The following is a 27,473-nucleotide window of genomic DNA, read 5'->3' on the forward strand; positions in this document are numbered from 1 at the left end:
ATGATATAAGCTATAACTGTTGTACATTATATAGAACTGAAAGCAGACGGTTCTATGGAGCTGTCTGCTTCAACAGTTCCACAATTTCTCAGGCAAATAATATCATGAAATTAGCCCAGGATGAACTCACACTTCTGATACTGATGACCTATCCTGATCCTGGACATCTCCTTTAATAGGGATCAGTTGCAAACCAAAGGGAGATCATATTTTCTTAATCCTATAACCAAAAGGAGATCATATTTTCTTAATCCTATAATTGAATTGACTACTTTACTGCTTGAAATGAAATAAACAGCTCACAACTCACCATAATTCTATTTTTAATTTACACCATACTGTACTGGTATTTTGTTCTGAACATAACAATATACATATAACAGAGGACAAGGAAGTCCTGCAATGTTCTACAATTGTGTATTCACCCTCCTATGCAGGCAGCAAAGAGGAGTGGCTTCTTGCAGTCAGCTAAATATAGCCCTCACAACCCTGGTTTATTATAGCAGTACTGGAGGTGGGAGAGGGGATCCCACACAAACTGACAGTCCCTTCATCCCTGTACCCCTCCCCATAGATCCCCCTGCACAGTCAGTGTAGCTTGCTGTCACTGTCTGCAAGGACAGCGTGGGAAGCTGAGCCAGAACCATGGAGCTACTGTCATCTCTTAGCCTGGAGGACCTGGCTGTATCTTTCTCCAAATTACCTGTCTTCCCATTATTTGATGTGGCTTACTATATTATCTCCATCCTATATCTCAAGTATGAACCAGGTAGGTTATTTCAGCCTAAATATTTACTACTCATGTCTAATGCATGTATTCTGCATACATAGTTATCACTGCTGGGGTTAATTGGTGAAAGCTGCACATTTGCCTTTTAAGGATATAGAGATTTAGGTAAGAGAATGAATGGATAAATTGTTGGCAGGCTTCAGGCGAAATTTAACTCTTTCTGATTTACCTGCTCCACACTAAGCCTTAGTGTGTGAGCTCAACATTTAAGTTAACCTGCAAAATGAAAAAAAGTAAATGTATCATTATATTAAAAATAATAACAGAAACAATGTGTAATGATAATTGTAATGATATCATAATAGCATTGTATAATAACATTTATAAACATGAAAAGGAAGTTGATTCACAGTTACATAAACAGAATCTGGGCACAATAAAGTTAGTTATTACCCAATTCTTATTTTGGCCTTTAGGGCAAACATTTGCAGTCCTAGGCAGTAATGATATGAAAAATTGACCACTAAGGCATTGCCTATAGGCCCTCAGTGGGATGTAGTACTTCAAAAGTATGATATAATAATAATAATTTTTATTTATATAGTGTTATCATATTCTGTAACTCTTTATAAATCTTAGGAGACAAATATATATATATACAAATATAATATTACATTACATCACAGAGAACAAACCGTAAAATGGAACAATCATCTAAGAAGTTAATGAAGTCTAAATGATCTTTTCACCTGTCATCATTGGGTGATGTCAAAGACCAGCAAGTGATCAGTAGAAGGAAATAGCTCTATTAAATAGAATCTATAATGGGCCCATGGTCATTCTTAGTCCCTTGCCAGTTATGCTGTCATAGGAATGCACAAAATGTTCACCAACAATTCTAATTGACTGCAACTCTACAGGAACCATTACTCACTTCAAGCAACTCAAGCTGCATTATGTGTTAGGTTGAAAATATATATAGTTTGCTACTGTAAAGCCCTGATGTGCAGAAGTTTTTTACTGATAACACTGCAGTGTATAGTTACAAACAACTGTCCACCCTCTAAAAGATGGTTTTGGTGTGGTATAGATCAGCATTTGTTGTATGTATAGTCATTTGTTAGGGTATCCCTACAACTATATATAGAACTTCCCTTACTATAACCTTATATGTGGTCTCAGAGGTTTAACGTGCTGATTACAATTTTCTAGAAACTATGACAATACATGATTGAGAAAAATATGAGGTTTTCAGTCTGAGCTGTTTCTCTTACATACAGATTTCACATCACCTTGTCTCTTCATAAATGGATGCAAATATGGAATTGTTTGAATATCCTGACATTTGCATTGATTAACTCTTAGATTGTGCTTCATCCACCTGCTGACAGAAAGGGAGGGGCCCCATAAGAAGTACCCCACACTATACCTATACAGTGGGATACTTTGCAGCCTTCCATTGTAAGTATTGGTCGGGAATCCATCCTACAGTACAAATGCATTTTAAGGAGACATGCTCTGTTCTGGATTGGATACCTACCAATTAGAACCTTAGATCTTTTCAGGAACAATGTAATATAACCAGGGGCAGACTTAGACTGCTGTGGGCCCTGGGCTGTATGAATTTTATAGCTCCTACGTAATGTGGAATTCACTTCCTACATATGGTACTAGAATCAAGCTTCTTGGGGAATGGAGGATGCGTCCCTTCTGCCTGCTTTTAATCTGCAATTTCAGGACCTTTGGAGGACCTTCAAATGCCCGGAAATTATTGTTGTGTATTGTGAGCAGGAACTGATGTACAAAGATTTAATGGGTGAAGGTCTTTCTCAGTATAAAATTTGGTGGGTGGTCTGGGCGGCCATGGGCACCCTAGAAGACTTGGGCCGAGGGCTACCACCCAAACAGGTTGTTATGATTCTCTACTGATTATATTGCTGTAATGACAGTTAATCCTAAAAGAAAATGAAATCTAAACTATCCCGTTTTTGAGAGGATGAGGTGAAAAAGACAATATTTGAAGCAATAATGTATTTTACCTAGTTCCGAATCATATCTATTACAAAACCTTACACATACTGCTCTTAAGTCACTTTTTCTCATGGATTGCTTATGCCCCTTTGTTTCTACCAACAGTTGAAGAAACATGGAGTTGCCCTTCACTCATACATATAGTATTACAGGTCAGGACCAAAACTAGCGTGTATTTCTATTCAGGGATACTGGTAACAGAGGCAAGCCTATGACAACGAACATGAATAAGGTAATGGTTGTCACAGTGGACTAAACAGCTGCTAGTACATAGCTATGTATAGGACTATAATGGATTTACACACAGATGAGAATGAGAATCCATCATTGATACATGTAACAAAATAAGCAATTGTTATATATTATGTTGTCTGTACTGACAAAATCAACGGTGATTCTAGTCCTACTCCCCTATACATTTTCTTACTTGACCCATTCAAGAAGCGCATGTGTAAATGGAACAAGCTAGATGGAGCGCAGGACAAAAGGGAACACTAGTGGAAGTTAGGTGTTTCTTTTGATTTGAAATGGAAGTGGGCACCACAATGTGTGACCATGTCAGGGCAGCAAGTCTCCATTTATCTTATAATAGTTCAGCCTCTACAGGACCTCAGAAATGTCAAAGGAATGCTGCCATAGTGCAATGGATTGTTTGAGAGACAAAAAAAAAATTTGAAGAGAGATGTATCAATCTGTTTGGGGGATGTATCAAACTGAAATGCTGGGCACCACATTTATTGCAGATTTTAGACAATTTTTTTCGGACTAGGGCATATCCTTGGTAAAAGGGTTGTGGCTTCAAAAGATCAGTAAGATCAGTCTGTGCACCATAAAATTCAATATTCTGGCACAGCCGAAAATTTCCAGTCACCGCCTACAGCATTGAATCTAATGCTGTGTCCAATGCACTGCGGTGATCGGGAGCGCTTTACCACAGGAGTGCCAGTGAAGGTAAGTATAAGCTCTTTTTGTCCACCCTTCCCCCTCCCCCGGCCGGTTATATGTTTTTGTTTAAACTTGGACAACCCCTTTAACTGGTTAAGGACCAGGCCCTTTCCTGTTTTTTCATTTCCATATTTCACTCCCCACCTTCAAAAAACTACAACTTTTTTTATTTTTACACGTAAAGAGCTCTGTGATATTTCATGCCATGTACAGGGAAACGGGAAAAATTCCAAATGCAGTGAAAATGGTAAAAAAAAAGTGCATTTGCGCCATTTTCTTGTGGGCTTGGATTTGACAGCTTTCACTGTGCTCGCCAAATGACACGTCTACTTTATTCTTTGGTTCGGTTCGATTACGGGGATACCAAATTTGTATAGGTTTTATAATGTTTTCACATATTAACCCCTTAACGCTCTGCGCCGTAGCTCTACGGCGCAGAGGTATAAGGGATGTATGAAGAGGGCTCACGGGCTGAGTCCTCTTCATACAGAGGTGGGGGTTTTTGCATTTTGCACAAAACCCCCACCGCTAATAACCGCGGTCGGTGCTTGCACCGATCGCGGCTATTAACCCTCTAAACGCCGCCCGCAAAGTCGCGGGCGGCGTTTAAAAGACGGCGGCGCGCGGGCGCCGCCATCTTTTTTTCGATCGCCACGCCCCCGAACGTCATCGGGGGGCGGCGATCGGTTACCATGGTAGCCTCGGGTCTTCTCTTGACACGAGGCTACATGGTTTATGCAGGTTCGTTACAATGAGCCAGTGGCTCATTGTAATGTAAGACCTGCAAAAACGCCATATATTGCAATACTGTAGTATTGCAGTATATGGTAGGAGCGATCTGATCATCTAGGGTTAATGTACCCTAGATGGTCTAAAAAATAGTGAAAAAAAAAAGAAAAAAAAAAGTTTAAAAAATAAAAAAAATTAATAAAATATTAAAAGTTCAAATCACCCCCCTTTCCCTAGAACGGATATAAAACATAACAAACAGTAAAAATCACAGACATATTAGGTATCGCCGCGTCCCAAAATGCCCGATCTATCAAAATATAAAAACGGTTACGGCCGGCGGTGACCTCCGAGGCGGGAAATGGCGCCCAAATGTCCGAAATGCGACTTTTACACCTTTTTACATAACATAAAAAATGAAATAAAAAATGATCAAAATGTCGCACAGACTTCAAAATGGTAGCAATGAAAACGTCGCCTCATTTCGCAAAAAATGACCCCTCACACATTTCCGTGCGCCAAAGTATGAAAAAGTTATTAGCGTCAGAAGATGGCAAAAAAATTTTTTTCTTTTTTGTACACATTCGTTTAATTTTTGAAAATGTATTAAAACACAATAAAACCTATATAAATTTGGTATCACGGCGATCGCACCGAACCAAAGAATAAAGTAGGCATGTTATTTGGAGCGAAGAGTGAAAGTTGTAAAAACTGAGCCCACAAGAACGTGACGCACGTGCGGTTTTTTTTCAATTTTTCCACATTTGGAATTTTTTTTCAGCTTCGCAGTACACGGCATGTTAAAATAAATAACATTACGGGAAAGTAAAATTTGTTACGCACAAAATAAGCCCTCACACAGGTCTGTACACGTAAAAATGAAAAAGTTATGGATTTTTGAAGTTGGAGAGCGAGAAATTAGCCGAAAAACCCTCCGTCCTTAAGGGGTTAAAACCTCCTGTACAAATTTTTTTTTTCCATCTTCTGGCTCTAATAACTTTTTCATACTTCTGTACTGAGCTGTGGGTGGTGTCATTTTTTGCAACTTTTGATGATGTTTTCAATGATTTTTAGGACTATACGACCTTTTGATTAATTTTTATAGATTTTTTTTTATATTTTTCAAAATGCCCAAAAAGTGACATTTTCGACTTTGGGCGCTATTTTGTGTTACGAGGTTAAATGCAGTGAATAATCGTTATTATATTTTGATAGATCAGGCATTTTCAGGCAATTTTTGGCCAATATGCAGCATATACTTACCAGCTATGGAGAGGGCTCAGCCCATGAGCCCTCTCCATGCAGCGGAACTCAACGCACGCCGTGAATAGACGGCGGGTGGTCGTGAACCAGTTAAATGAATTAGTGGAGGAAATTTAATATAAGCCCATTTGCACATCTGATAAGCTGCTCATTGGACTCACTGATACAATGATGTTTCTGGATCTCAATGTGGAATAATGCATGCTGACCACCTTCTGCAGTTGAATCGCTGAAAGGTGTTGTATCTTGTAATCAGCAAGAATACTGATTATGTCATGTCCTGCAGCTCCTTGCTTCTACCAGAGGTCAAACCTGTTAGTATGTAAATATGTACCTTTATCGGTATGCACACATTCATGCAAAAGGTGAGCATATAGACTATTTCTAAAACATAGGAGACGCAACAAATTTTCCTTTTTACATGACTGTTTTATAATCAAGTTAGTTTTTTTACACTGACATTTAAGTACTTTAGTCACCCAAACAGGGTGTCAACCAAAGAGGCCTCAAATATGTGTGGTCCATTGCCATATTAAACATTACAGATTACAAGCTTCTTACTAAAATAATGGCTAAACGACTAAATTTAGTTATTCTTGCTCTCACCCAACTGGATCAATGCAATTTTATGCCAGGCAAATCGGCTTCTAAAAAAAATTAGGAGAGTACAGGTAGTTACACAGCGAGGTAGGAAATTGGGTGCTGACTGGGCTTTGGTGTCACTGGCCGCTACTGAAGCCTTTGATTCAGTAGAGTGGCCCATTCTTCAGCAAGTACTTAGGAAATTTTGTTTCAAACCTGTCTTCACTGCGTGGCTGGATATTTTATGTAACCACAAGCTTCACTAATAGTGAATAGCTCCCCCTTAGCTTAATTTGCCCTGCGCAGAGGTATGCAACAGGGATGCCCCCTGTCGCCCCTATTATTCACTCTTGCGAGCCACTGGCCATAAAATTGAGACACCCAGTTTATAAAGGAATAAAACGTACAACCCTATATGCAGACAATTTAATGTTGTTCACATCTGACCCTCTAAACACAATACAAGTGGAAATGTCACAAATTTGGTTAATTCTCTGGACTGTGTGTTAACTGGTCCAAGTCTTTCTTAAAGGGGGTTGTCCATGAAAGAATCCCCTAGTGATGTTTACACAACAAAGATAATTTTAACCCATAACTTTACAACTTTACTCAGTTTTGTTGCTGTTTTAGCTTCCATAACTCAGTGATAGTCAGTGCAAAATTCCAGAGTGTGGGTTTGGACTCTCTAAGCAGACACATTATGATCTATATAGTGCTGTGAGATACAGTGTACTGACAATGTGCTTAAATTATCAGGGTACGGATTTATATACACTTTTTTTTAGCTTCTGAACACATCTGACACATAGAAAGAGAGATGTGACAGATCAGAGATGAGTGATGATGAGATCCATGAGATAGATATAACACACAATGACAATCTCAGCTCTGCTAACTAAACACACAGTTCGGCTATATATCTCCCTCCTACTCCCCTGATATAAAGATCTTATCTTTCTGTAGCTTGTAGCTTTACTCTCCTCACAATGCTGCAGTTGTTTGCCAGCAGGAAGTGAGTGTCTGTGTGCTCTCGTCCTAGAATGAAAGGGAGGAGGCTGTAGGCAGAGAGCAGATAAGGTCAGTGGAGTGTCAGACACTTAAACACATAAACACACGAGCAAGCAGTTTGCATATTCTTTACAGCACAAAGTCAGACAGAAAACTGGCATACACACTTTGTAAATACATGAGCAAAAGCAGTTTGCATATTCTTTACAGTGCAAAGCAAGACACAAAACTGGTGCAAAAACTTTAATAAATGTGGGCCATTGTCAATTATTGTGGAAATATTTAATTTTATGTACATTCAAGCTACTGTAATTTATCTACATAAGGAAGGATTCTTTCTTTTTATGATTCAAAATCATAAACAGTACCTACAGTACTGCTATTTCCCTATAGGTAGGAGCAATATGAATAAGGTTCTTTCCATATCATTAAGAGCTCTGTCTCTTATTATTATATTTATTTTTGTATTTATTTAATAAACCTGAACCACGGTACTGTTGTAAGGCCCTGAAACTAGTGCTAGCTGCCTTGTTATATGACACTACTGCTGCTTTGGGTAGATAAAGGTCTGTAGCTGCTAAAAGCTAGGCTGTGATACACTTACAATAGGAAATCGATGTACAGCAACATTCTTTTCTATGTTGTATAGTCGCATGGAAAAGCTGATAAGAGTTAGCTAAATGTGTCTCCACCCTAGGTATTATCCATGTAGCTTAAGTAAATACACAATGTCAATATGTGTAGAACAATTTTTCTAGTGTATAAGCTTGTCGTTGGGTAGATAATGAAGTTTCTTAATTTGTTTCCTGTATAATGTGAGTTTTCTTCTTGTTTTGCAAACAATGAAACGTGAACCTTTGCACACACACCAAAACACACAAAAATAATTGCATGTATACCAATTTGATGGCAGTGCGCTGTTATCTCCAAGTAGTGGACTGCTGTATAACATAGTGGTATCGTTTAGTATTGTGAACATTGGGCACAACACAGTGGCGCATAAAAAGATGCAAAGTTTCTAACAAAACCAACTCGAATGTCAATAATCTGACATAATGAGACAGATTTATTTATACTGTCTAAAAAATCTTAACTCTTAGCAAACTTTGCATAAAACATCAGTACAAGTTAGAATAGCAAAATTTGTAATGTATCTTATCAAAGGCCTGTTTATGTGCTTTAGGGCACATGCCACGAGTGATAACTTTGCTATTTACCCATTAACGTGACCATATTAGGGCATATTTTTGCAGGAAAGTTTGTAGTAAAAAGAACCTACAGATACTCACCTGTCCTCCTCTTCATCTTGATCCCGGTGCTTGCGTTATCTAATCTTGATACGCCGGGGTCACCTAGAAAAAAGACTTTTTAAAAAGGTTTTTAAGGCTCTGGATAATAAAATCACTTACAAAAATGATGTTTTTATTTTTTCACCGACGGGGCTAACTGATGGAATTGAATTTTGCGGAACGAGTTGCTGTTTTTTCAGGTTCCATTTTCTTCTACGTATTCCTTTTTTTTTTAATATTTAAAATTGTACACTGTACAAGATAAAGACACAGTAGATGTTTTGGTTGGGTTGTTACAGATGCATTAATTCCTTATTATGTATAGTTTTTTTTATTTGTATTTTTTATATTTAAAATGCATTCTGTATATAGAAACTGGTATTTGTTTTTAACATTTCTTCACTTTATTGACAATTTTTACTACACTTCTTGGTCCCACTATGAGACTTCCACATGCAATGATGTGATCAATTGTATAATAAATTTAAATGCTTCTATATTGTAGTACATTATACTGACAGGCAACCTATTGTACACCACATTTGAATTGTAGGCTCTCCTACATGGCAGGCCCGGAGGCCATAGGAAAGCCTACAGGGGCCAGTGAGAATACTGGCACCCTTCGATTGCATTGTAGGGATCCAATAGGATGACGGAAGGAGCCCCCTCCCTCGCAAAGTAGGTGGCTGGCAGTCAAAGGAGATGTAGATTAGGCCTGTTAAAACACAGTTGTCTAGCCTATTGCCCCTTAGTGGGTCATCAAATCCTTTATTGGTGGTCACTAACGGGTCACTGGATATACTACTATTTTGTTGCAGTTTGGCACATTTTGATTTATGCCCCTTTACCTCCAAATCATGATACATGAAAAGGAAGGTGCAAAAAGTGTCCTCCACATTGACCAGAAATCAAGCACATTTTGATTTGTAAGATTTGTTTGTACTGGCAAAAATAGTCCATTATGCATTATTGGCAGAGTACTGCAGTATCCTTAAAGTTACTTTGCTTTGCAATGCAGCCATAGCAATGGACATACATATACATTTATTTCATTTTCTGTGCTGTCTAACTCTAGTCTAGTTCTAGTTTTCTTAAACACGTGCATACTAAAATCTAGAAATAGTTCTGGATTATGTTATTATTAAGTGAGTGGTTTGTTGAGGGTATGGTCATACATGGCACTTCCGATGTGTCTGTAAATGCAACACAAGTGCCATGTATGATCCACCCTCAACAAACCATTCACTTAGTAGTAGCATAATCCAAAACTATTTCTATATTTTAGAATGTATGTGTTTAAGAAAAATGGAACTAGAATAAGTCAAGTCTTCTTCCTTAAACATGTACATTCTAAAAATAGTTCTGGATTACTGTGTGCATTTACAACACAACGCAAGGGCCACATGTGTGCTCCCTCAATCTTTAACATTTAACTCTTGATTTACAACTCCGTTATATGCAAAGCAAAGTTTCCTATTTCTCTGAAGCAGATAAATAGAGAACAGTTTCTATTTTGTAAACTGTGATAGAAATGTAAATAACTCTGTGTACAGGACAATAATTCACATGTAGATAAAGTAATCTTTCTGTTAATCACGTCAAATGACTATAACAAATGAATGTCTGCCTTGTATCTAAACTATTGTAAGAATACATTTCACTTTGAAGTGCAATGAAACAAAAACATCAATGTGACTATTCTGTGTTTGCAGTAATGAGACCTTTGCCATTATTACCAAACCATTGTGAAGATAACTGCAATCTATACAACTAATTATTTAACATTTTAAAGCAACCACTTTATAACCATAAGATTATTATTATCACTAATGACTGCCAATATCATTGGGATCAATCGAGATAATTCTTATTGCTATTTCTGCTAGACCAGGCTTTTCAAAGTTTTCTCTTCTCCTATTTGATTAATGGTTGATATTCCTTGACAGGTGTCCTCTGCTCCTATGCTGACCTATGGGTTATATTTAGTTCTGTACAGTGGTTCAGCTGTCTGTCATCCAATTTCACCTCCCCACAGTGACATTATCCTTAGAGGGCTATTCAATTCATTAACAATTCAGCTGCTAGTGCAACACTTTTCTGAGAATTTATAAAATTGTTCAGGTCTCAGTTGTTTGCCACAGAATGTATATGTAAATTCACATGTAAGAACGAATTAGAAGTTTGCAAAACCACCATCCACATGCTGATCAACTCCATCCAAGACAGACTATAGGCATGTGGCTACCAGTTGCATTTCTGAACTTCTTTATGAGAAATCAAAAATTTATGTTTCATTTTTTCTGCAGTGCTTGTTCAAAATAAACAATTACATCAAGAATAAAATATAGTTTAAAACATTAAAGGAAACCTACCACTTGTAGTGGCAGGTTTCCGATGGCAATATCGGGCACCAGCTCAGGGTGAGCTGGTGCCGGAGCTTATTTTAGTTAGTGTTTTAAACCGCGGTATCGCGGTTTAAAACACTTTTTAAACGTTGTAGCCGGCGCAGGCAGGTACGCGCTCGGCGCTTACCGTGCACGCGGCTACATAGGAAGTGAATGAGAGCCGCGTGCACGGTAAGCGCCGAGCGCGTACCTGCCTGCGCCGGCTACAACGTTTAAAAAGTGTTTTAAACCGCGATACCGCGGTTTAAAACACTAACTAAAATAAGCTCCGGCACCAGCTCACCCTGAGCTGGTGCCCGATATTGCCATCGGAAACCTGCCACTACAAGTGGTAGGTTTCCTTTAAGAAGCAGAATTTGCAGTTTTAATTTGTTTTCTTTTTTTTAGCTAAAGAGGATTTAGAGATGTATTGTATGATGTTCTGCATTTTTCTTTAATACAGTTTCACCACATAAACTGCTTTTATGATCCCAGAATCAAGAGAAATCCATAGTGATGGATAACTAGTGATTTTGCTATGCAAATATCTTTGGCAAATATGCAAGATAAAACTGCAGAGTTGAGAATCAGTACCATGCCCTCAAACCCAAAACTGAAAATCTGTTTTATGCTAGTGAGGCCCTCAGAACCTAATCCATGTTGTTTTGCACATTACAATGGACATTTTTTAATGTGGAATCCACAATGAAAATCTACATGTATTACCTACCATGTCTTAATATAACTAATACTCTTTCTGTTTGCATCCTTTTCATCCCAATGTGAATTAGAAGAAAGATATTGAAAGATAGGGGAAAAATTGGGGGAGAAGAGGACAAAAGCATAAGTGTCTTTAGCATTTATGATAATCTTTGTTATGGCAATTGCCACAGGTGCCTACAGCACCAATCCTAGTCAAAAAGCAAGGTAATTCATTTTTAACCTGTATTTGATAAAAGTAAAGTTTTAATATAGACACTCACACCTTTGGCCTATCTTCTCCCCTAATGTTTGTGCACCACAATAGGTGGTACACAACTGTGAGTGCTAAAAAAACAAGACTCTATTTTATACCTGAAGTTAATTTATTTATCAACAAAGATGATGCAAAATAATATATTTAATATTTCTTAACATTTTTCTCACATAAAGGTGCCGTGGCCCTGTCTAGACGCAGCCCTGTAGCCTCCTGGCTGTGTGCCATGCTCTACTGTTTTGGGAGCTACATACTTGCAGATGTTTTGCTCGGAGACTCTCCCATTGATTATTTCAGTAACAATGTCAATATACTTCTAGCATCTGCTGTCTGGTAAGTATATCTGTATTACAGTATATGTTTCCATGACTATGGGGCAGATTTACTTACCCGGTCCCATCGCGATCCCGCGGTGCGTTGTCCGACGAGGATTCGGGTCAGGCACGATTCACTAATATCGTATGTCCGAGTTCCTGCACGTGTCGCTTCCCCTCTTAGGTCCACCGGAGTTCACCTGCTTCTTCCTGGTGCATGTAATTGCTGATCTTGTGACACAATTTCCTTTTTTAAATTCCGCGGTTTGTCAGAATCCGTCGGGTCCATGCCCCCCCCCCCGATTTCTGTCGCATGCAATCCACAATCCGATCGCGTGCGCCAAAAACCCAGGGCAATTCAGAGCAAAAGAGAAATATTTGGGAAACCCGACCAAAGTGCGGCGTTCGGACCCTTAGTAAATGTGCCCCTATGTGTGTATTATTGAATCTTAGAAATAGCTTTTGCTTGAGTAAATCCTTCTGGATTACCATTCATTTACATTTAATAGGATCCTCATTTACATTTAAAGGGAACCTGTCAACTGGATTTTACATATCAGGTTATTCATTTGCTAAAGCAGGCCCCATTATACGCAACACAAACATATCTGCTTGTTAATTTTGGAGAAATCGCATTTAGAGAAGGTATCTGTCTATATTCTACTCTGGAGTCCAAATCATTTGGCCTTATTCCATAACCTCCATAACCTGGCTGATTGAGACACCCACTTGACTCCTACTCCAGATGTTTCCCTTTAAGGCTTTGTTTACACAAGGCATTTAGATTGCATTTTGAAAGAAATTTGTCTATTTAAGTTCCTGTTAACATTTGCATTTACAAAACACAATGTAAATAAAATGTTAACTGCACACTGATACTTAGTCCGTCTTCTGTCTGTGGGTAAACCCCAGGTATCTCTTTTTACATGTAGCAAACTTTCTTGTAAACCCAGGGGTGAACCATGCCTTTCTGCTGCCTTTCTGGCGGCTGTATGGGTGGCGGGCCGGCAGCAGCATGGATGGGCGCACAATGCCGCCCCGTCGTCCAGTAAGTTCTCAACTTGCCTCATGGCAGGTGCGCACCAGTGTATACCGTCTGTACTGGCCAGACAACCACCAGTCACCTACTCATACTTCCCAATTTTCTGTAGATGGAAAAGGACTTAACCCCTTTGCATAGATAGGGGCACATTTACATACCCGGTCTGCGAAGTTCACAGAAAGCGCATTGCCCGATGATAATGCACTGTGCCGCCATTCACTGAGATTGTGCGTCCAATATCGTGCATGTGTCGCTTTACCAGGTTTGATGGAGTTCACCTTCTTCTTCCTGGTGCATGTAAGTGCATTGTCTTGCGGCACAATTTGAAGGTTAAATTCCGCAGTCAGTCTGGATCATCGATGGCACGCTCCCCGCTTGAAAGCCAGCGCAGCTGCACCAAAAAACAATTGTGTACAATACAATCGCAGCGCATACACCTGTTAAATAAATGTGTAAGCCGTGTATTCCTTGAAGACAGCGCACAGTCCGACGAAAGTGAGCAGCGTGACTCTTAGTAAATAAGCCACACAGTGTTACTTCTTCACAATTCACTCAGGGTGGCAATCTAAATTTGCCTTGAGATCCACATCCATAGACAGACCTGAAGGAGAAAAACAACAATAAACGAACAGGAGATAGAAGACTTTAAAAATAGAGAGGATATTCACTTCATCTTACAAAACAGCCCCATTTAAAAATGACAGCAGTTTGTTTAATGAATCACTTGTTATATCTTTATTTAGTTGTTGTGGTATTATTATTAAACTGATATATATTAGATGGTAACTAATTTTTCATATGCATTATTGGGCAGGTCCACATACTTCCCAGTAGACGCTGTATTTTTGCTGCAGTGTTTTTATCAATTTACATCATGAGACTTTTAAAATGTTATGCTTTCCTTATCTTATCTCTTCAGGTATCTCATGTTTTTCTGTCCACTTAATCTCTTCTACAAGTGTGTAAGCTTTCTACCAGTGAAACTTGTGTTTGTTGGTATGAAAGAAGTTGTTCGTGTACGAAAAATTGCTATTGGAATTCACCATGCCCATCACCACTACCATCATGGCTGGGTTATTATGGTACTTATTGGCTGGGTCAAAGGTAAGGAATGTAAAAAAAGTATTTATGCACAATTGAATGTTCCTATTAAAGGGAGGTTTTATAATCAAACTGATATATTAGAGGATCATTTATTCAGTCAATAAATTTATCATTGGATTTGGCAAATACACTCTAAACCCAAATTGCCACTACATGTTCCCATAGCTGGATAGTTGACTTGAAAGTCTTCTTCCTCAAACAGGCTTTAGACACCCACCAACAAACAGATAGATACAGATACATAATCTGCCTCAGTTCTGTTGTAGTGTCCCATCAATTTCATTCCAAGAGCAGCACTCTATGCTATCAAATATGACATTGCTGATATAGACTATGACAAAACCACTAGTGTTATGTGTTCTTGTTACATTTTGGTCCAGTCATATAGAACAAGTATTTGAAATAAGCACAGATTATTAATCAATTCCTACTGAACTTGTATCCAGATCTCTTATTGCAGTAACAGAATTTCAAATATTTAATGGAATGTTTTAAAAAGTAATCCTATTTTTATCTTTCTTGCTCTACATATTTGGTGATATAATGTGTAGTTTTAATTGTATTTTGTGCACGTTGTTATGATATTACATTTAAAATGTCTTAATTGAACGGGATTGCTTTAATTTACTGCTCTACTTTGTCATAGGTTCTGGTGTGGCACTGATGTCTAATGTGGAACAGCTATTGCGTGGTGTTTGGAAGCCGGAGACTAATGAAATTCTTAACATGTCCTTGTAAGTGCACAACTTACTATAGTTTCATGTGACAGTTGCTCTCTGTAGCATCAACCCCTTAACAGCTGCTTTACTGAAATAAAACAAAACAGGGTTCTCATTGTTTAAGGCAGCCACTTAGCTACTCAAGACTAACTTTTAGTATATATCTATTGGCCCCTTTCTATTTAGTCCAGTTTTCAACATCCTGACAGCCTTATGTTTCAAATATGACATGTGGGCTATTTGTTAATACGTTTTGAACACTTTAAGATACCTCCATCCCAGTCTGTGATTTTACAGAACTTTCTCTGTCTTTCTTTTGTACTCTGCACTATAAGCTCTGTCCAGATAAGCTATTAACAATTATTGCTCACATAGAACAAGCTACACACTTCATGTAACTAGTTTACTTATGATTTCTTCCACTAATTACTTGATCCTTGCTCCTCCATGTGATGGAAGCTGCGAGGCTAGTCACTATATACATCCTGTACAGATTGAATTGGACTTCAATTCAGGGCAAGTACAGGAAGATGTTAGTCTCCGTCCACTTCACCACTAGTAAGAAAGATTTTTGACGAACACTTTCAGAATAGAAAATGCCATTACTTTGAGAAGAAAAGGGTGAGCAGCACGAAATGAGCATGTTCTATTTATTTTTAAAGGAAGAATCACATATAATAATTTTGTAAAATCATTATAACTGTACAGTTACTCTTTAAAAGGAAACTGTCAGGTTCATGTAGCCACAAGCATAAGGACCTTCATTTACTGTATGAGTCAGCTCTTGTGAATTATAAAATGACCCACCAGTCTGCATTGTAATTTTGTGATTTAAGTCAGTCGGGTGTCCCTAAGCTGAGCTCCGTCAGGCTGCAACGCCCCCTTCTTCCTCTGTACTCTACACGCTCTACATGTCCCTTGCTAAGCTGTAGCACTGAAAGTGGTATGAATGACTTGTGCAGGAGACGTCCTATGGCTCAGATATGCCCCTTTCCTGCCTATCTCAAAACAGACCCAATGTTTGATACAGTACAGCACAGCTGCTTCCTTCCATCAACCACATACACTTTCACAGTCAGACCCTCACCCTTGTGTGTGTAACACTTATAAAAAGTATTTATCTCCTACATCTTGTAGTGTAGGTAAATAAAAGACAAAATCATGTGATAAATGTCTCTCTGTATATAAGTATAACAAGGTAAGGGGCCAAACCTCTTGGCATTGCAGTTGAATAGTGTGAATGATGGAGAGAGAAGCAGAGCGCTCCTGCATGTGAGATACAAACTGGAGAGTAGGTAACAATTGACCAGTGCTAGGGAACTTGCCACAGCCACAAGTCTGAAGGTAGAAGAAGAGGAAATATCAACATGATGATTTATCCATACATTTGTCATGTATGGATAAATCATCATGTTGATATTTCCTCTTCTTCTACCTTCAGATACAAGCTGATACAAAACTTCTTTTACTATAGAAACTTACTACTTACTATATGTTGTTTTGATTTCTCTTGCACAAAACTGTCTATAGACTTTTAGCTCTAACGTTCCTTTTTTTATCCTCTACAGCCCAACCAAGGCCAGTTTGTATGGTGCCATACTGTTCACTCTTCAACAATCCCACTGGTTACCTATCTCCAAAGCATACCTCATCTTTTTCTTTACTCTCTTTATGGCGTCTTGCAAGGTATGAACCTATTTTTTTAGTATTGCATCTAAACTTAAAATACAAGTGCCTGATCATTAAAGAGTAACTGTAAAGGTTTTTTTATTTTTCACAAATCAATAGCTCTTATGATGTAAAACAACTTTGCCTATTATCTTTGTTACCTATATTCAGTATTTTTTTTTTTTTGCTATCCTCCGATTACTTCATTGCTGCAATAGCTGCCTCCTCTCAATATGTTGATAAGCCCTGGTCCGTAGATTTGTTTATCTGATGTTTATCAGACGCATTCATCGGAGGGAAGGAGCTGCCTCTCCGTGCTCACAGGGGAGGAGGTCATGTGACAGTGTATGTAGCACAACTGAATGTGTGAATGCAGATGTATCCTGCACAGACTAGGGAGGTAAAGGTTCTCCCCTGTTCCCTATCAGTCCCTCCATCCCAGTCTGTGATTCAACAGAAGTTTCTCTGTTGTCTCTGCTCTTCTCTCTGCTCACTTCCACCACCTTGTCACCTGCAGTATCAGATCTGTCCAGATAAGCTATTAACCCTTAGTGCTCACAAAGCACATGCTATAGACTTCATGCAACTGGCTTACTTATGATTTCTACCACTTAATACATGTTCCCTGCTTCATGTGATGGAAGCTGCCAGGCTGGTCACCATATACATCCTGTATTTGCAGTGTTCAGTGGATTTACTTGTGCGACACTAAATGGATTTAATGGTAAATCACTTTGAGAGAGAACACAAGGCATCATGGGATCTGGGGGCAAGGTAACTGGCCTCAGCCTCAGTCTCCGCCCACTTCACCTCTGGAGAAAAAGATTTTTGTCAAACACTTTCAAAACAGAAAATGCCAGAACTTTGGGAAAAAAAAGGGTGAGCAGGACAAAGAAGGCATCGTTCTGTTTCTTTTCAAAGGGGGGAATCACATATAATAATTTGGTAAAATCACTATAACCTTACAGTTACACTTTAAGGGATCATTCCTTCAGAATAAAGTCTTTCTGAATGTTTCATTTGGCTTATTGGCATGTTCCATGCTGGACATTATCCTGGTGGAACAGCCGTTTTAAAGCTATTAAAAATATTTTTATGCATTTGTGTTGATTTTAAATGCCTACTAACCTGTGCTATGTTCATTGAACACAAGTTATAAGGACTTTAGGTGGCACCTCAAATGATAACTTGATTGACTTTCTAAATTACTGCATGTTCTTCTATAAATCAATGGTCTCCAGAGTGAAAGGAAAAAAAAACATATAGCTTGATGTTGGGTCATGCTTCTTTTAGCCTGTCCCCTACAGCTAAATAACATACATTTCCATTGTAAACTACATTCAATTTTAGTTCAATGTATTGACTATTGTATTTCTTCTATCTCCTCCCCCTTCAGATCTACATGACAGCAACTCACTCTCATGGGTCACCTTTTGCCCTTTTGGAGAACTGCATCTGTTCAATTCTTTTTGGCAATGCAGATGGAGACCAAAATGGGCATGATGATCACCACCATCACCACCATCACGATGAACATGTGTCTCATTCAAGTGCAAAATCCAAAGAGGAGCTAAATGAGGGTACTCGCAAGAGAAAAGTGAAAAAAGCTGAATGAGTAGCGAAGACCTGGATCAGGTCAATCAATGTGATATTCATTCAAATGATATTCATATTTTCAGTTTCTTGGAATGGGGATCCTACAAGATACTTGATTTTATTTGTCTGAAAGGAAATGATCAATGGTATATTCTGATAGGATGACCTCAGAACATTTTATCTATATCATTGTTTAATGTTATGTCATCAACCTTGCAGTGTAGATCAGAAGATGATTAAAACACAAAGGAAACCCATTCTTCTAATAATACCCTGTAAGTATTTAATAGTCAGTTATTCTAGGGTTTAGCAATTTACACCTATCCACAATTCAGATGTACAACAGTGAATAATTTTATCTGTTTTAAAGATCTATTCAAACTGTCTAAGTGTTCACTTGTAGATTGAAACATCTTTTGACATCATTTTTATATTTTATGCCTTCAAAAATTCTATTTTGTGAATAAGAAGACAAAATAATTTATTAAAGTATAGAAAATAAATGGCAGATTATTATTTTTAAATGCAGATTTTTAATGAAACAGTTTCTAATGTATCATCTGGATACCTGTATAGAAACCTCCATAGCTTTATGGAAGAAGTTAATTCTACAAACTTTTGTAAATGTCCACTATATACTGACTTAAAGTTAATAAAGACGTTGTAAAAAAATGTGAATTCTTTGAAGCCTTATTAAAACCCTACTGTACATATTTCTTTATATAGGGGAAATTAAGTAGATGCAGAAGTAGTAGATGAAGTAGTAGACAACAGTTAGGCTCATAACTGAGTAAAAGCACAAAATATATTATAGCCAGATCAACATTTAGACGTTTTTTAAACTTGCACCTGTGCAACATAAACATCCAGTTTCAGATTGCAATTACTGCGTATACTCGAGTATAAGCTGAGTTTTTCAACACAATTTATATATACACTCATTTTATTTATACACAGTTTCCCTTATTTACAACAGCCCCACATACATACTTCCAAATTAAATGATATACAGTACTACATGTTAGGCCACCCAGTTTAATAAAAATCAAGCCCCTATATACAGATCCCCCATGGCCAGTATACTGAGCCACGCCACCCTGGTAGTACTGAGTAAACACAGCCTCCCCCAGCATTATATACACAGCTTCCCCCAGCATTATATACACAGTCTGCCCCCCAGTATATACACAGCCTCCCCAGCATTAGATACACAGCCTGCCCCCAAGAGGTAGATACACAGCCTGTCTCCAAGATGTAGATACACAGCCTTCCCCAAAAGGTAGATGCACAGCCTGCCTCTGAGAGGTAGATACCCAGCCGGCCCCCAAGAGGTATACACCCGGAGTTTATCTGGGTATTTTCTGGGCTGGAGGAGTATACTGTGGCCTAGCCCAGGATATTCTGGTCTGCTACACCAGGATATGGGCACACTTTCACCTGGGAATCGGATAACCATCTGAGCTTACCAGTGGGATCTGATCGTCTTTATGGCAGCCCCGGATCTAATCATTCCCCAGGGCCGCCTGCTGACATTTGCAGTCAGATTCTTTCTGGGTCTGACTGTAAACTGTCCTTGCATGCGTCTGCTTGCAGTATTTAAACTGCACAGCAACATATTAGATTTTTCATTAATACCCTTTACATTCCTCTTAAAAGTAGTCAATAAATGTTATGTGTGCCAAAATAAAACCGGTCTTCCATCTCGCTTCTTGCAACTTTCTTTGTCAACCAAAAAATAAAAAAAGCTAAAAAGCTGTGCCTCTGAAAAGATGCCATGCTAAAACAAGCTATTCTTAAAATTAGTTTTTATTGAGTAAAATTGGGCAAAAATAAAAAAAGCTGCATAAGGTAATCTAGGGAGAAATTAGGTATCAAACTTTCTGGAGCTTTTTGTCATTTACAATAATCCATTGTGAATGTTTAATTTTCAAACCAAAATTAATGTATTGTCCAAAAAAATTACCATTTCTAAATCATAACTTCATTTTATTTTAACCCCTGTGAAACATGCATGAAACATTGGAATCACGTTAGGTGAAGTTCATATTAGTCTACAAACTGATTTTTTAACGTGACTTTTTTGCAGCCATGAAAAAAGAAGCATTTAGGGTAAAGAGCCATCAAAATCCGCAAATGTTTTTAACAATTTATTATGGGTGGATTTATTTAAATCACAGGTTTTCTTTGAGGCCAACATTGACTTCAGAGTCAAGGGGTTAATATAACATGAAGAGTACTGGAAAATGCATTTATGCCATTATCTTTTGGGCTCTGTTTTTATGTCCAAATGAGCCCCCACCCCTGTTATTATTTGCGTCAGTACGCAATACTTTACGTCCGTACAGAGATACCAAATTTATATAGGTTTTAATAGATTTTGTAAAATTAAAAACTTTAGTCGGGCTAAAGATGTAAGGCATAGCCCTGCAACATATTATCAACATTTCAGCATATTAATAAGTAAATCAAATACATCAAAATGATTGTATATTCTCCACAGAATAGCTGTCGTTATACTATCAACCTAAAAATACCTAAAGAAAATCTACCATCAGGAATCTACTTACTTAGAAGATCTAGATGGTAGATTCCCTAAATATGCATCGTCCCTATACGGCTTTTATTATTTTCCAAAATGTATCCTATCCTAATATTTTATTTTATAAGCTAAGGACCTGAAGAGGCTACTCTGGGCGTGGAGTAGCCTCTGTGAGCTCTTGGGACTAAGGCTACTCTTCTGCAAAGCCGCCCCCTGCGTCCATGCCACATGCCAACCCGGAGGCATGGTCTCGCATCTCACAGGACCTTCCACCCCGCCCTATTACCATCCGCTCTTCTCACAGCCATATCCAGGGCTTCTCCTGTGCATCTCCCATACTCTGAAACTCTCTAATAAAATGTGTCAAACTCTCTACCAAAATGTGTCCAAACCTTCAAACATAATTTGAAAACCCACCTGTTCAGGATCGCCTTCAACACACAATAACTGCACTGCTCTGCTCCCTCACCTCGTGTCTCCATCTGCCCTCCCATGTAGATTGTAAGGCCTCACAAGCAGGGTCCTTCTTCCACTTGTCTCCTGATCGCTGTAGTTTTGTATTTGTACTTGCATTTGTTCTTGTCTTAATGTAATGTATGTTAAGTCCTTACCGATTGTACAGCACCATGGAATTAATGGTCCTCTATAAATAAATGATAATAATCAGTGAAGGGAGCTTCTGCACATGCACTGCACCCGTGCTGCCACATTCACAGATGGCATGGACACGCAGGGAGGCAGATCTTCAGGACTTCTCGGGACATGGCATAACCTTTGCCCTGGGAACTCACGGAGGCTACTGCAGGCCCTGAGTAGCCTGTGCTGCTAACATAAAAATATAAATAAATTGCAAATAAATAAATTAAACTATTAAAACAGATAGTCAATATTTTGTAAAATAGTAAATACTGACTCAAAATTAATAAAGATGTTTTAAAACACAAATGTGGATTCTTTGAAGCCTTACTAAAACATTACAATACAAATACAATACAAGAAGGAAGGAAATTTAAAGACTTTTGTATAAGGCCGGCATATTTGATATTAAACATAACCAACATTTATTTAAATCTCATTAAAAACAGAAGTCATGGTACAATCATAAAGTGCAGATGAGGAAGATAAAATTAGAAAAACAGCTTAGCTATGAAACAGCTTATAAACTGCATTTTCTTTCTCAGTAAACTAAGAATAATTTTTTTTAGGGACCGGGGACAGTAAGCCTTTTACTATGGTCCCTGGAAAATAAAATTGTGTGCCCTGCAAATAGTCCATATCTACCCCCAACCAATATAATGGCTGCATTTTCTGCAGCTCCTGGTCTAAAATGCCCCCTTTCCTGCAGCTGCCCTTTTTTCTGTTGCTCCCCTCTATAGTGCCCCTTTTCCTATAGACCCCTTTTAATGTCTGATTAAAAAAATGGCTACAGAAAAAGGGATGTTATAAACCCCCCCTTCTATAGCAACCCCCACACACCTATAATGTCCCCTTGTCTTTTGGGACTTTTTTTTACTGTAAGGAAAAAAGCCGACCTGAGTGTAAACGAAGGTACCTAATTTTACCACCAAAAAATGGAAAAAAACTTGTCAGCAGCAGCCTCCCGCCATTAATGAAATACCCCAGCAGTGCTCACCCTAATGAAATGCCCTCAGCAGTTCTCCCCCCCAATGAAATACCCCCAGCTGTGCTCCCCCCAATGGAATGTCCCCAACAGTTCTCCCCTCAGGGGTGCTGCCACCCACTGATGAAATGTCCACTGAAGAGGCCCAATGAAAATACTAAAGCAAACAGTCATTTCTGTCGCTACTCTTCATCCATGGCTCTGACTTCATCTCTCCTCAGTTTTCTGGCACTGCGGGCAGAGGCACGTCTATGCTCTCTGCCACGCGCACCTGTTATGAGGCGGCCGTGTCACCGCTTGATGACATCATCATAGTGGGTGCATGCAGGCAGAGAGCATAGACGGGCCTCTTCCCGCTGTGTCAGGAATCTGAGATGAGAAGAAGCCAGGGCTGCGGGTGAAGAGCAGTGCAGGAGGTGAGTATCCATTTAAATTTTTTTCCAAGTGTCATATACCAGCGGTCTTCAACAACCCGGTTTTGGGTGGCAGCCCAGTGGTTGAAGACCGCTGATGTAATATACTGACTAAGAGACTACAGCTCTCCAGTAAACATGGTGAAACCTGAATTCAACTGATTGTCCGGTTATGTCAGAGCCCTTTCAACCTGATGTTGAGGATCTGTCATAATTCCTTATTCATCAATATAAATGTCTTGAAAAACTCCTTTAACCCCTTAACGCTCTGCGCCGTAGCTCTACGGCGCAGAGGTATAAGGGATGTATGAAGAGGGCTCACGGGCTGAGTCCTCTTCATACAGAGGTGGGGGTTTTTGCATTTTGCACAAAACCCCCACCGCTAATAACCGCGGTCGGTGCTTGCACCGATCGCGGCTATTAACCCTCTAAACGCCGCCCGCAAAGTCGCGGGCGGCGTTTAAAAGACGGCGGCGCGCGGGCGCCGCCATCTTTTTTTCGATCGCCACGCCCCCGAACGTCATCGGGGGGCGGCTATCGGTTACCATGGTAGCCTCGGGTCTTCTCTTGACACGAGGCTACATGGTTTATGCAGGTTCGTTACAATGAGCCAGTGGCTCATTGTAATGTAAGACCTGCAAAAACGCCATATATTGCAATACTGTAGTATTGCAGTATATGGTAGGAGCGATCTGATCATCTAGGGTTATTGTACCCTAGATGGTCTAAAAAATAGTGAAAAAAAAAAGAAAAAAAAAAGTTTAAAAAATAAAAAAAATTAATAAAATATTAAAAGTTCAAATCACCCCCCTTTCCCTAGAACGGATATAAAACATAACAAACAGTAAAAATCACAGACATATTAGGTATCGCCGCGTCCCAAAATGCCCGATCTATCAAAATATAAAAACGGTTACGGCCGGCGGTGACCTCCGAGGCGGGAAATGGCGCCCAAATGTCCGAAATGCGACTTTTACACCTTTTTACATAACATAAAAAATGAAATAAAAAATGATCAAAATGTCGCACAGACCTCAAAATGGTAGCAATGAAAACGTCGCCTCATTTCGCAAAAAATGACCCCTCACACATTTCCGTGCGCCAAAGTATGAAAAAGTTATTAGCGTCAGAAGATGGCAAAAATTTTTTTTTCTTTTTTGTACACATTCGTTTAATTTTTGAAAATGTATTAAAACACAATAAAACCTATATAAATTTGGTATCACCGCGATCGCACCGAACCAAAGAATAAAGTAGGTGTGTTATTTGGAGCGAAGAGTGAAAGTCGTAAAAACTGAGCCCACAAGAACGTGACGCACATGCGGTTTTTTTTCAATTTTTCCACATTTGGAATTTTTTTTCAGCTTCGCAGTACACGGCATGTTAAAATAAATAACATTACGGGAAAGTAAAATTTGTTACTCACAAAATAAGCCCTCACACAGGTCTGTACACGTAAAAATGAAAAAGTTATGGATTTTTGAAGTTGGAGAGCGAGAAATGAGCCGGAAAACCCTCCGTCCTTAAGGGGTTAATAAGCAATTTATCAAGGTGTCAATGTATATACTCAAGTATAAGCCATCTTGAGTATAAGCCGAGCCACTTAATTTTACTACAAAATCCTGGGAAAACTTATTTATTTGGTTATAAGGCTAGGGTGGAAAATGTATTGGTCACAGCTTCCAGCAGTTATGAAATGCCCATGCAGCCTCTCCCAGTAATGTAATACCCATGCCGCCTATTCCAGCAATTAAATGTGCCGAAGCCTCCATAGTAATAAACCCAGTACTTACCTCGGCACTTCCCCTCCTCTTCTCTCTGATCTTCATGTGTTACAGAGAGGGCAGAGACGCATCCATGCACTCTGCCTGGGCACACACTATGACATGGCAGTCTCACCACTGATGACGTCATAGAGTGGACGCATCTCTGCCATCTCTGTTACACCTGAACCCGCGGGGAGGAGAAAGCCTGCCGGAGGCGACTGAGGGTAGGTACATAGTTTATTTATTTTTAAATACTCAAATATAAGACGAGTGGGGTTTTGCGAGTATATACGGTATGTAAAATATATGATAAAAGATAGGTGGGAATACATTGCTTGGACACACAAAAATACCATATTTAGACAGTTTTAGTATCCTGAAATATCATGTTTGCACATGGTCTTGTTTTCATCACTTTTTCGCTACATAATCAGGGCTGCTAAAATTTTTTAGTTATATGCCAATAAAGATATAAGTACATATACAAAGTGGCAAATTTAATATTTGCTTTGAGGAAAGCTAACTATTCTTCATGGGCAGAGATATTTATTTAAGTTTGCTGTTCAAATGAAACCTTTATGTATTACCAAAATGTTTAGCTATGTACACGTAGTATAATATTCCAGATAAATCCAGATAAGGTTACCTTACATAATCTACATAAGGAAGTATCATTTAGTGCACTTATTAAGTTGACATTGAAATGCAACCCTGTCTTGTTTAAACAAGTCTCTCTTTCCTGATAATATACACAAAGCATTAGACATTACTTCAATGTTTTATGTATGACAGCAATAGCCTATGGCAATGGAAAAACATCTCTCCAAGTCAACTTGATGATTGGACTGTGGCTGTTTGGAAAGACATTTTTGTTTGTCCAATAAGAGGAGGCAAATAACCACTGCAATGTTCATAGTCTTCTATATATTATTTAACACTGTAGAACTCAAGGGAACAGTTGTTTCACCCACTGTTAAGGTAATTGTATGTAAAAAGTAACAAAACTTTAGATCATGAATTATCTGGATTTTACCAGGACTAGTTGCATTTGAGTTTTGTAAAAGTGTTGTTTTGCTTAAAGTGGTTGGCCAATAATAAGAAGGTTTACCAGGGTACCTACAATACCCAGATAGGTAAATTCAGAAGGATTCCAAAACACTGCAGCAGATTGTGTTGGTTGGTCTCGGTGAGCCACGTTCCATGTGTATTTAGTGTGGACATTTGCTCTGGCTTTTGGATTTGTCTGGGACATCCATAGAAGGGGGATGTAGACACGGACTATTTGTCCATTGTGATTATTGAATGTATGACAACTGAAATAAGAAATAAAAATAATTGATGTCTTGCATTCTATTCACACAGTGCAGTTCTTGATAAGAGAGGAACTCCTTTGACACATGCCATATCTGATGTCCACATAGTGTACATGTTAAGTGAAACAACTTCATTATTGAATTCAGGAAAATCTATTATTTGCAGGACACTCCTCCTTTCTATAACACATAAAATTTCTACATTGAAGAAACCAATATGGTAAATGTGACACTCCATGGAAAATGACTGGCTTAATTGCATTGATAAACATGATTCCTATGGGGTTTTCCTGAAATAAGTAGAATTAATATTCACATGAGTTATTAAAATATAAGCTTATATGTAATTAGTAAATTTTGCTCCCCTTAGCAGTAATATCATGTACACATACACTATGATTAAGAATTAAAATGCTACTGGCCCTTTAGTCAGTCCTGTGACTTTGTCCCAGTGGAGGAGACACAGGACAGAAGATGGCCGCTTGCCACATATCCACATCACATGTCCAACACCTGTCTTGGCAGGTCATGTGATCATCACTATGTTTGGCTGTAATCAGTTGGTTGCTGTGCATCCAGTACAGCCAGTGTTGGGGTGAGATGTCATCTCAGTAAGGCAGTGTGCAGTGATGGCAGTTACACACATCATTATTATGGTAACAGAGCAGGACAGTCTGTTAGATCATCACTGGGAGCAGAGCATAAGAGGGAGGAGCTGTTACTGAGAACTGAGGGATCATAAAATGTTGTGAATCATAAAAGCAAATTATTTATGATTTTGTGATTTCTATATCAGACGTTCATATTCCCGGAATACTCCTTTAAAGGGTGGTGTCAAGTTTTTTTTAATCAATCCTCCAATCTTTTTGGACTGTATCTTACCACTGGGATTTCCACTGAACAGGAGATCACCAATTTTCTGTGTCAGGGAAAAAGAAAATGACATTTAAATAAATCTTTATCTTAAGGAACCCCAAAGCCTGTTTTGTAAAAATGTGAAGTCCCCAGCCGTCGGACCCCCAACAATCTTAAGAAAATGAGTTCTCTATAAAATCAAGAACCTGCTGTCTATTTGAAAAATATCTATTTGAAAAGGTAAGCACAATCTAAGCTTAACATTAGAATAACATTTTATTACACAATTACATTTCTCCTAGTTGGACCCTACTTACTCCCTACACAGGAAGTAATAAGTAAGCTGTCATGGTATTAGCATAAGCAATACTTGTACATATTCTGAAGCTGTAGGTGAAATTTTTTCTTCTATGTTATACATTTCATTCTTGTGTATTATTTTTTATTAGTAGTATTAGTAGTATAATGTCTTCAGTGCAAACCACATAATAGCAGCACGACAATTGTTAAGCAACACAGCAGGGCATGTAGCAGAGTGAGGGTGAATACTGCATACATGACAAGATCATACAAGTCTGAAGGTAAC

General features: G+C 38.6%; 1 protein-coding gene across 1 annotated transcript; it reads left to right on the top strand.

Annotated features, from left to right (window-relative positions):
- The first annotated feature begins 488 nt into the window (after nucleotides 1-488).
- TMEM38A (transmembrane protein 38A) lies at nucleotides 489-19,049 on the top strand. The gene is made up of 6 exons (XM_072156587.1): nucleotides 489-769; nucleotides 12,114-12,270; nucleotides 14,213-14,397; nucleotides 15,044-15,131; nucleotides 16,685-16,802; nucleotides 18,181-19,049. Exons 1-6 carry the CDS (start codon nucleotides 646-648, stop codon nucleotides 18,397-18,399), a joined length of 891 nt encoding a protein of 296 aa, XP_072012688.1. The 5' UTR covers nucleotides 489-645; the 3' UTR covers nucleotides 18,400-19,049.
- The last annotated feature ends 8,424 nt before the right edge of the window (nucleotides 19,050-27,473 follow it).

Source organism: Engystomops pustulosus, chromosome 1 (genome assembly GCF_040894005.1).
Source record: "Engystomops pustulosus chromosome 1, aEngPut4.maternal, whole genome shotgun sequence".
Taxonomy (NCBI): domain Eukaryota; kingdom Metazoa; phylum Chordata; class Amphibia; order Anura; family Leptodactylidae; genus Engystomops; species Engystomops pustulosus.